This window comes from Notechis scutatus, unplaced genomic scaffold (genome assembly GCF_049901735.1).
Source record: "Notechis scutatus isolate UNSWTSFEM ecotype Mainland unplaced genomic scaffold, rNotScu1.2 NSCUCTG25, whole genome shotgun sequence".
Taxonomy (NCBI): Eukaryota; Metazoa; Chordata; class Lepidosauria; order Squamata; family Elapidae; genus Notechis; species Notechis scutatus.
In genome coordinates, this window is record NW_028263111.1 from 69,697 (window position 1) to 81,637 (window position 11,941).

General features: G+C 40.3%; 1 protein-coding gene across 1 annotated transcript; it reads left to right on the top strand.

Annotated features, from left to right (window-relative positions):
- The first annotated feature begins 226 nt into the window (after nucleotides 1-226).
- On the top strand, nucleotides 227-10,416 carry LOC148128668 (vomeronasal type-2 receptor 26-like). Its single transcript, XM_087948609.1, has 5 exons — nucleotides 227-610; nucleotides 2,972-3,184; nucleotides 6,198-6,324; nucleotides 9,003-9,118; nucleotides 10,396-10,416. Exons 1-5 carry the CDS (start codon nucleotides 227-229, stop codon nucleotides 10,414-10,416), a joined length of 861 nt encoding a protein of 286 aa, XP_087804735.1.
- The last annotated feature ends 1,525 nt before the right edge of the window (nucleotides 10,417-11,941 follow it).

An 11,941-nucleotide genomic window follows, 5' to 3' on the forward strand; every position in this document is an offset into this window, starting at 1 on the left:
AACTTTTACCCCTATGCTTGTGAGGAATGCAATTTGTGTTGTTATATCAGAACAATTCCCAGTGACTGATACAGCAGCCCTCAGGAATGCCCTCTCTATGTGGAAACAAGTCAATGTCTTTGTTCATTTCATAGAATTTGAGTTCATTTCTGACAGAATTTTTCACTTCCATTTAACACTTAGTCATTTACCAGAACCTATTCAAGGGAAAGTCTGGATCATGACAATGGTTGGAGTATATTCAATGAAAAAAACCAGGGATTACAAGTATGTCCATAGTATCTGGAGCTTTCCTTCTAAGTGGAAAAAAAGTTGGCAAAAAGATGATGCCTATAAAAGTGTTTTCTTTGTGGAACCTGAATTTCAAGATGAGTATTTTCATTGTGCTATTTCAAAACACGTCTTTTCTGTCAAAGGCCGGAGAAGATGCACCCAGAAAGCACCACTGGAGACCCAAGAGAAAAAGAATAGGAAGCAGATCAAAAATGACGGCATTACGTACAGTGTCATTAAGATTCTGGCCCACACATTAAATTCTGCGTCCAACTCCAAGAGGGGAAGAAAGAAGGGAGAAGAGAGTTTGGGGGCTCAGAGGCTGCATCCATGGCAGGTATGGGGTCTCAACAAGCAAGGGTTGGATCCAACAGGGTTAACTACTGGTTTGGTGATTAATGAGATTCAGTGATTTACGATGTCATTACAACCCAGGAGATTACAGTACAAGACCCAGGAGTTCAAAACAATAAAACTCAGAAGGTCATCACACAGCCCATTACCCAGGCCGTTAAAACACAGGAGGCTGATAGACACACAGCCACATATGTTCTTACGAAAAAGCCAGCCAATCGGCAAACATCAACTTCATCAACCAATCAAGAAATGAAAACACAGCCAACATCCCCACCAGTATATATAGGGAGACATCAGCTCTGATCACGCTTTGCTTGCACAAGCATGAAGCCAAAATCACCAGCCTTAAGATGGCGAGTGGGACCTCGTCGAAACATTGCCAAGATGCTCTCAATCTTACACGGGAAAAGAACCATGTATGTATGTACCCTAATGTAATATATGTATATATATATATATGTATATATATATGTATATGTATATGTATATATGTATGTATCTTTGGTTATTCGGGTTTTATCCCGCGTAAAATTGGAAGTATCTAGGCAACGTTTCGATGAAGTCTCATTCATCATCTTCAGGCTTGTGTCTTCGGCTCTGTACTTCTCAGAGTAATGTGAGCTTGCAGCTGCTTCTTCCTTTTAACTGCTAGTGGGGGTGTGACTTGATTGGTTGGGGGGTTGGCTGTGTTCTGATTGGCTGGCGGTGTGTTCTGTTCAGGTGGGGGCTTGGTTGTGCTCAGGTTAGTTTTAGTTGCTGGGGGATTTGAGCTGGTGAGCTGTGATCCTGCTGTTTGGCTTCGTGGTCATGCCGCATCTTCATGGTGGGCGTCAGTTCGCTTCATGTATGGGTTGGAGGGGTTTGAAGTGGGTAGTGATGCAGCTGCGGTGCGGCTTCTGGTCCGTGGTCGTGTCTCATCTTCTGTGTGGGTGTGAGTCTTCTTTCTACGTGGAAGTGTGGTGGTAGCATCTTGTGTGGCCCTCGTGGGTGTGGGTCTGGTGTCATTCTTCATGTTAGGTACTTGTCTGTTCATGAGGGTCGGTTTCCAAATGGCTGGTAAGCTCGCCAAAGCCGAACACTTCAACAACAGAATAATCAGAGAAGCCATAGAGATAGAAAAACGCCCACACAGCATGAATAAAAGAGATGACACCTCCCGCTTACCAGCCATTTGGAAACCCACCCTCATGAACAGACGAGTACCTAACATGATGAATGACACCAGACCCACACCCACCAGAGCCACACAAGATGCCACCACCACACTTCCACGTAAAAAGCAGACTCACACCCACACAGAAGATGAGACACGACCACGGACCAGAAGCCGCACTGCAGCTGCATCACTACCCACTTCAAACCCCTCCGAGCCATACAAGAAGCGAACTGACCCCCACCATGAAGATGCAGCACGACCACGAACTCGAAGCCAAACAGCAAGATCACAGCTCACCAGCTCAAATCCCCAGTAACTAAGACCAACCTGAACACAACCAAGCCCCCACCTGAACAGAACACACCTCCAGCCAATCAGAACATGGCCAACCCCCAACCAATCAGAACACAGCCAACCCCCAACCAATGAGAACACACCCCCACCCAATCAGAACACAGCCAAGCCCCACCCAATCAAGTCACACCCCCACTAGCAGTTAAAAGGAAGAAGCAGCTGCAAGCTCACATCACTCTGAGAAGCACAGAGCGGAAGACAGAACCTGAAGATGATGAATGAGACTTCACAACGTGCCTAGATACTTCCAATCTTACGCGGGAAAACCGAATAACCAAAGATATATATATATATATATAGACTTAGTAATAGATAGATAGATAGATAGATAGATGATAGATAGATAGATAGATAGATAGATAGATTAATAGATAGATAGAATAGATACAGATAGATAGATGGATATAGATAGATGTGATAGATAGATAGATAGATAGATAGATAGACTAGATATATAATATAGATAGATAGAAGATAGTGTGTGTGTGTAGATGTGTGATAGATATAGATAGATAGATAGATAGATAGATAAGATAGAGATAGGTCACGAGATAGAGATAGAGATAGAGATAGAGATAGAGATAGAGATAGAGATGAGATAGAGAGAGAGAGAGAGAGAGAGAGAGAGAGAGACAGAGATACACACACACACACAATTGAGAACTATTACTAAACCTTTGTTCTTGAGATTTGAAGACAATGGCAACACTTGTTCTCCCAACTCACAATATTTATAAGTTAAACAACTGTAGAAGAAAGATTAAAATGTAAAAAGAGGATGTGAGGTAAGAAAACAAGATTTCTTAAAATTCCTCAATGTTTCCACTCTAGTTCCATCCATATTTAAAGAAGAATGAATTGTGCAATCTTTCTTTGATGAAAGTGTATTTGGACCAAAATGGAGACATAGCAACAGATCTGCGGATCATTAGTAGGGTGTTTCTGCCCAAGGAGGATCCCATCAACAAGGAATTGGGGAGTTTTGAAAGGCAGAGAATTATAATCAACCAAGATGTTTTGTCACAGCTAAAGTTGCTGAACAAGGTGAGCAAAATATTGATACAACCCCCCACCACCACCACCACCAAAGACTTACAATCCATTTCAAGTGGGCTAAATCTAGTCAAAAGGGTGGGTAACCTTGACTGGGAATTGAATGTGTGGAGTAAAATATCTATAATTTTCTTAGACAGATAGGGAGTTTTCAGATCTATTAACCAAGAGATGCTATAATGCTGAATACTGTTATAACCTGATTCAGCTATTTCCAAAATGAGATTTGGAGTGATTATTACTTAGGACACAAATCTCTGCCATTTTATATGCAGTTTAATACCTCCATAAACCCGGTGAGAGAGGGCATCATATCAGTGGTGGTATGCTACCAGTTTGGACAGTTTTACTCGAACCTGTAGTAAAAAAAATGCCTGGGATCAGCTGAGAGGAAGAAAACAATCCTCCAAAGATCAGCTGAGAGGATAAAAGACTGAAAAATGCACGGGAGGATAGGAGGGTCACTTCTTTACCCTCTCAGCTGATTGGCTTTTAGGGTTGCATATGTTAGGGTGCGCGTACGTGCACGATCTCCCACCGAACCAGTAGTGTCTAAGGTAGGATCCCACTACTGCCTCATATGTTGAGGACTTTGGTGTTACTAGTTTCAGTTTCACTAATTTCTTCTCTTCAAATATCAAAGGTGAAGGCAATTCTGTGGATTGGGACCTGAGTTCAAGTTTGGGCTCAATCTGATGAAATGGAATCAAAATTGGATGGAAGTCTTGTTGATCCCAGTGGGAAATAACCTTAATAAGCAAATATTTCTCTGGACTTTTAGAGTTGTCAGCAAAAAGGGAGTGGGGGAAGTAGTACATTCCTTAAATGCTTTCATAGATAATTGCTAGGTGGCCAAAGCTTCTGGCATGCAAGATTATTACTGGAGAGCATGATTGATGACACTTGGCTTTGGATGTGTCCCAGTGGAGAATGTGCCCCATTCGAATGGGGGTGGATGCTAGAGCCCTGACACTTCATCTTGCCCTGATTGGAGTCAGGGGTCTCCCAAAATTGCAGGCTCATGGTTGGGGAGGACCATCAAGGAGGTCCAAGGCTTTTGGTTCACATGATATAACAATGACTGGTCTGATGTGAGCTTATTTATTCATTGATTGATTAAATTTATTTGCTGCCCATCACACCACAATAATGGCCTGAAAACTGAAGTACTGAAACACAACTTTAGTGCAAAAAAAATCCTGATATCAGAAGTAATAAAGAACAATTTCAAGGGAAATGTTACTTAGGTTTTGGCATTGGCTTTTAAGAGTGCCCTTCATCTGAAAATCCCTTGCATCAGAGGTGGTATTCAGCAGGTTCTGTTCAGTTCTGGAGAATCGGTAGTGGAAATTTTGAATAGTTCAGAGAACCAGCCAATACCACCTCTGACTGGCCCTGCCCCATCTATTCTCTGCCTCCCGAGTCCCAGCTGATTGGCTGGGTCTTATTTTGTTGCCCTGCATAAGAGAACGGAGCTGGAAAGCAGGTTAGTGGGGTGGGGAGGGAATGGGATTTTCCAGTAATCTTCCCCAGGAATGGGAAGAGAAGGGAGATTTTACCTTCCCAAGGAGTGAGAAGGGAAGGGAGACTTTTCCTTCCCCTGCCATGCCCACCAAGCCACGCCCACAGAACCAGTAGTAAAAAAAATTTGAATCCCACCACTGCCTTGCATGCAAATGTTTATTTGGATTGTTAACTATCTTAAGCCACTCTGGGAGTCTCCAAACTTATAATGAATATAGGTGTGCATTTCCCTGTTAGCTTGTGTCACCTAATTGTATCGGGTACCTTGTATTGGATACCTTGTGTTGTATATCACTTTCCCACACAGAGCTCTCACTCATGACCCCACGTGGTGCATCGGAAGATCCCTGACTCACCCTTTTTGATGGACACATTTTCACCTCCATCTCACCTCACTATAATTTTAGAAATTAGTCAGTTTTACTTTTAATTAACCAGCATGACAGCCGTATAAATTGATCAAATAAATATACAGATGAGGAACATCATGTTTAAGGTTGACAGCCTTTACTTGTAAAGAATTTTTCCTTTGTATCTTAACTAGGAGATCATTTTGAACTGTTTTCAAAAAGGAGTTTTGCAATCCAGAAGAAACCATTCTACATCTTACCAATCAGATGTTTCTTTTTTAATCACAGTTTTAATTTACTGCATTTTTTGGAGTATAAGACACACTTTTTCAGCCTCCATGTGCTACATTTTCTGCCCATTCTGATTCCTGCCACTTGGAATGGGGCAAAAATGGGGCACGTGGAGACAGCAATAGGCTATGTCAATCCCTGCAGCCTGAAACAACTGTTGGTAGGGAGGCCGATCCAACCGACAATCAGCTGCTTATGCTAATCAGGCTGTGCTGAAGCTGTTTGCTGCAAGGAGGCAAATTGCTGGGAGGCAGAGGCAGATTTTTTTTCTTGTTTTTCTCCCCAAAAGGTAGGTGGGTCTTATACTTTGGAGCATCTTATACTCCAAAAAATGTGATATTTTAAATAAATTAAAAATAAATACAATTTTAAATAAATGCATTGATGTATAAAATACACATCAATCAATCATTTAATTAGTCAGTTAATCTTTATAAAGTTTACAAATGGAATAGAAATGTAATACATCTTTCACAATAAAGTTTAGTCTAAAATTTAAAATAAGTGGATATCTTATTTTAAAATCATGCATATATGAAGAATGGAGGAGTGCATGTGAATTACACTATGAGGAGGAACTAAGTGTGACTTGATGTTTAATTTTTTTCTCATTTCATCCCTCCAGACTTTATTAAGTAGAAAGGCCCCAAGAAAAAGGAGGAACTAAATGAGGCATCCGCCTGCAATTGTATTCCTGCAATAATTTGGAAGTTGTCAGGGATTTCATATTTTTCTATCTGAAGCCCAGAGATTACTTGGCTAATGTTTCTGTCTACCTCCATGTTACATAGATGGTGAGATTAACCTCTTTCCTTTGGCATTTTTCTTTTTCTTTCCAGTCTCTGCCTCAGTCCAAATGTGTGGAAAAATGTCAGCCAGGATTTGTCAAGAAAGTTCGAGAAGGAGAACCAGTTTGCTGCTATGATTGTGTTCCTTGTCCAGAGGGGACCATCTCAACTCAGGAAGGTTGGTGACACCATAGGGAAACCTTCTGAATTCATCCAAAGCACTCTGATCAATATACATCTTAAAGAGTCATATACGTTTGATGGTTTTGTTTTTAATTTCCATGGTGTCCAATTTCTTCCCTAATGGGAGGCAAAAGAAAAAGATCTCAAAGGATGAGTTAGGAAGAAGGATGTAATGTATTGGGTAGGAAATCTTTTTTAATATATTTTGCCAGTTTGGATGTGTCGTTTCATATTTATCTTTCTTAGAAATATATGAATTCCTTGTAACTTGAGATATGATTTTAGATCAATGCACTTTGCTCATCCAAATCAACCTTACACTACAGGCCAAAAGATACATTTAATCAATTACTCTTTATTAAGATCATAAACTCTTATAAGATGAAATATCTAAATATCTGAAACAATGAAGGGGGAGAAGTTGGGTTCAAAGAACAAATAAAAACCAAACAGAGGACTCGTCATAAAACCATCAAGTGCATATTTACTTCCCACCTTTTCTTATATTTTCAATTTGCATTGTTAAATATTGAGATAAAACCTGTTATAATACCAACCAAAAATGAATATGGTTGTGGTTCTGAAAGGAAAAAAAAATACTAACATACAGTGCTGGGATTAAAAGGAACAAAAAGAAGGGGGGGGAGGAGAACTAATAAAAGACCAATCTACGAATAGATACCAATCTCGATTTCATTATGTCTTTAAAATTGCTGCCAAATCTAGAAAGGATGGAAATATATTGCTTTATCTTCCCATTTTTATTGGATAAAAAGACTTGGCAGATAACAGACTCAGTTCCTCTTCTTGAATTCCTTCACCAATTAATCTTCTTTAAGGCTCTTTCTTTTCAGATTTATTGACCACATTTATATGGTGATCTATTTCACACAAAGTGACTTTTGGTGGTACACAATTAAATCACAAATTAAAAATTAAAAAACCGAGAACTAAATGCTAAGTTTACTTTACTTTATTGTCATTGTACCTCATACAATGAAATCAAACACCATCTTCAGTGCACATCATGACCATGAAAATAAACACAAATGCACATCCTTCACACTCCACACATTGAATTGAAAACCCACCCACCAACATGGTACTATACAGTATAATTCAACAGAGCTATTGCCCTGGGATACTGCCCTGTTTTCCAGTCTATGTGTCCTTGTTTTTATTGTCCTGTACCATCTGCCAGATGCTAATAGTTCAAAAAAAGGGTGCCCAGGATGAGATGAAGCTTTTAGAATATTTTGAACTTTTTTAAGGCAGCGGGAGCTATGAAGCTCTTCCAAAGAGGGGAGAGGGCAACCAATGATCCTCTGAGCAATGACATTAACCCTCTGGAGTGTTGTCCTATCTGCCACTGTGCAATTGGCAAACCACACACAGGTGCAGTAAGTTAAAATGCTTTCTATGGTCAATGGTGGAAGGTTACCAGCAATTTTTCATTCAGCTGTTGTTTTCTGAGAAGTCTCAGGTAGTATAATCTCTGCTGGGCCCTTTTGACCAATGCTGCAATGTGAGCGCCCCAGGTCAGCTCCTCTTTTATGGTAACACCCATAAGAAATCAAGAGAGAAGTACATCAAGATGCTACCTACCATGCATCCAGCACACAGGGTTGTATTGTCAGGGGATCCCCAGGACTGTTGGAAAATATCACATTTTAAGGGATTTCTAGAAGCCTTCAAAGTTTGGAGATACTCTCAATTTCAGGATAATTAATGATTTTTTTCCCTGGAGGGGGCTGTATCCATCTGCCCTGAAGTAGGCAGTGTTGCAACCCTTCTCAAGAGGAACTCCGTGGATCTAACCACATTAGACAAATTTTATCCTGTGTCCAATCTTTTTAGAGCAGTTTATTGAGAGCATCAAAATCAACAACTGATTTTAAACATTCTTGGGATAAACGTATGTCCATCACCTGACAAAAATTTAATAAATAAACAAGTAAGTAAATAAAGAAATAAATTAAGAACCTGGTTGGTTAAGTCAGAGAAGGGAGGTAGTGGAACAAGATTGCCACATGACTATGCGGCAGCAGCAAAAAAAAAAAAGCTAACACAATCCTTGGTTGTGTATAAACAGAGGCATAGAATCAAAATCACGTGAAGTATTAGTACCACTTTATAAAAGCTATGATGACCACACTTAGAATGCTTTGGCATGCAAAAAGGTCTGTTCCCTAAAACATTGCCACTTTATGAGTCCTCAGAAGCCTACCTTTTCTGGTGCAGCTCCTACTCCACTCCACCCTGAAATTCAATAGTCCCCATCCTCTTAAACTTCTGGAGACTTTCTACTTCTCCCAGGAGTTCCCATGGGACAGTTTCTTGTTGCAGTCTGGAACTGGCATTCAACAGGTAGCTCTCCCTCCCCCCCTCTCTTTGTGGCAACTGAAAAGCAAAAAATAGTTGCAATCAACAAACTTTTGCTTTAAAATTGAGTTTGTGGCACCAGATATTTCTTCTTTTCATTTTATTTTCTTGTTCTTGTTTTTTTCTTGTTTAATTTTATTTAGTTGTTCTTGTTTGTACATATTTGGGGATCTTTTTGCTGGAGTGTAAGAATGTACCATTAATGATGCTTTCCTGTCTCTCAATATCACATCTCATTCAAAGTTTTCTTTTAATTTGAAAGACTATAACAAAAAATATTTTTTTTCTCAGATACTGAAAAATGCACAAAGTGCCCAGAAGAACAATGTCCAACCAAGAACCGAGTAAAATGTATCCCCAAAAGAATAAACTTCCTGTCCTATGAAGAACCTCTGGGCATCATCCTCGTCTGCTTTGCCCTACTCTTGTTCCTAACCACAGGCTTTGTTTTAATCATATTCATTAAACATCTAGAAACTCCCATTGTCAAAGCCAACAACCGGGACCTCTCCTACATCCTCCTGATCTCCCTCTTGCTTTTTTTTCTTTCCTCCTTTCTTTTCATTGGCCAGCCAAGGAAAGCCACTTGTTTTCTCCAGCAAACAATGTTCAGCATTGTCTTCTCAGTAGCTGTGTCTTCTGTGTTGGCCAAAACAATCATGGTGATGCTGGCTTTCCTGGCCTCAAAACCAGGAAACAAGATGAGAAGATGGTTAGAAAAGACCTTGGCCAACACTACCATCCTTTCTTGTTCTGGTGTCCAAATTTTCACTTGTGTCATATGGCTGGGAGGTTCCCCCCCATTCCCTGACTCTGACATGCACTCCCAGCCTGGAAAAATCATCCTTCAATGCAATGAAGGCTCTGTATTACCATGTTTTATATTGTCCTCGCCTACATGGGTTTCCTTGCTATCATTTGCTTCATAGTGGCTTTCTTGGCCAGGAACCTGCCTGGGGCCTTCAATGAAGCCAAACTGATCACTTTCAGCATGCTGGTCTTCTGCAGTGTCTGGGTTTCCTTCCTTCCCACCTACCTGAGCACCAAAGGGAAATACATGGTGGCCGTGCAGGTCTTTTCCATCTTGGCCTCTGGTGCTGGACTGCTGGGCTGCATCTTCCTCCTCAAGTGCTACATTATCATCCTTAGACCTGATCTAAACACTAAGGAACATCTCATGATAAAAATAGGGAAGTGACAATGAAATTGTTTCTTAGGACCATAACATTTAATTATTGATTGCAAATTGTTATTGGTTTATATGCTTTGTTTGCCTCTGTTTGACAACATATGTTATTTAAAACAGAAAGAAATAAAAATAGTTGGTTAGATGTGCTGCGGACTGCTTTAAGCTTCAGAGTTAGTTTGGAGGGTCTCAATCTCATCTTCATAGTTTTTTCAGAATTCAGAATCAAGTCTAGGACCAAAGCAATTATTGAATTCTTTCTGCAGTGCTTTTCAGCATGTCCTAGTGGGACTCCCTGAAATAGTATTGAGAGTTGGCCGCCATACAACAAAGAGATGCACTCTGTGGTATGTATGAATTACATACTAAGGATTACACCTGTGAAAATTAGGAACATAAGTAACACCATATTTATCCGATTTCTGACCTATGCAATAATTACTGGAATATTACTGGACTGTTATATAACTATAAACATAAGTTTATTATGTTCTGTAGAAATTTCAATTTTTTGGCTAGAACATGGAAATGTCAAATCTTTGGCAATGATAATATGTGAAATGATTTTGGGTCATCCTGACCTAAAAGGAATTGGTTAATGAGCTATTATATTAAAAACCTGCTGATGTAAAAAAAAAAACAGGAAAAGAAGAAGCCATGAGAATGGCAGTTTCCAAGAGATGAGGTTCTGGGAGGAGTTAGTGGACAAGTACCCAGAGAAATCTAAGGACTTACCAAGAGTGAGAAACAGGAAGGATGATGTGAATGTAGCCTGTTGCAGAACCCTATAAATGTAATATTCAATCTATGCCTGGTGTCCTCATATTCTGAATGTTCAGGAAATGAGGTCCTTTCTTCCGATTTTTGCAAATCTCTGAATAAATAAGTTTTTTATGGTTTTTTGGTCATTGTGTCAATTTTTGGTGTTGATAACAATTGGTGAAGTCAGGCCAGGAGCAAGACTTCTTCCTCTGAATGTCGACGGATTTTGAAAGCTGCAGGTGCCCCCGCTGCTTTCAGTGGATTTAGCAGTTTGATGGATCTCTTGCCCTTGGGAGGGAAATTGCTCTTAGTGACCTGTGGACAGATGACTTGTAATGGCTGAGTGAACCCAGATACTGGTGCATCTGGATACAGGTGAGCTAGCTCTTATAATTTGTTTTCCACTGTGTTGCAACACTGTTTAAAATTTGTTTTAAGGGTTGTTTGAATACTGGGTAAAAAGGGTTTTTCTTAAGCCTGATAAGTTTATGTTAGCCCTGTGTGTGTGTGTGTGTGTGTGTGTTTGTGATAGTGCTGTATTGCTATTGTTCTGCATTATCATTTCCTCTTTTCCCTTTCCTGTGTTAGAAGGGAGAGTGTTACTATTTCTAAATGGAGTCATATTTTACTAAGCCAGATGCAGAGATCCCATCCATTCCACCCTCCTCCCCTCTGGGTGAATTGCTTAAATAATGGAGTGAGCCGTGGTTAAGCCTTTATACAAAACATCTGAATAAAGTAACAATAATTGAGCTTTGCACTGGGGTGTGGCCAATGCTTATCTTAATTCCGCTGAACTATAGGTGGGATAAATTTGGAGAATCTGATTGTTATTGCATAAGAGCTTAGAGAAAAGTTCTTGTTAAAAAGAAGTTAAAAATGCAATTGCCGTATGTGGAGCCCTGGCTACACGTTCAGTGGGTGGACCCTTTTTCTTCTACAAGTAAGAGAATTTTATAGGAAGCAGAGGAGGAGGGAAAGTGGGACCCACTGGAATATGCCAGCTGTCCAAGACCCCCTCCATATAAGATACAGAATGTAGCTGCTGTGGCAGTAGCTGTAGATGCAGACGGAGCTGAGAAAAGTGATTTTCTGGCAGTAAAACAATATAGAGAATTAAAAAGGGAGTTGGTGTCAGGCCTGGAGCCCGCCACATTGATGAAACGATAGTGGAGGAGATGCCTACCGCTTTGCTCGCACCCAACGTCTCCTCCGGCATGTCACGTTTCAGTCAGCTGTTGAGCGGAGAGCTGTTTGATTCCAGAACTACAGGGCTTCACTG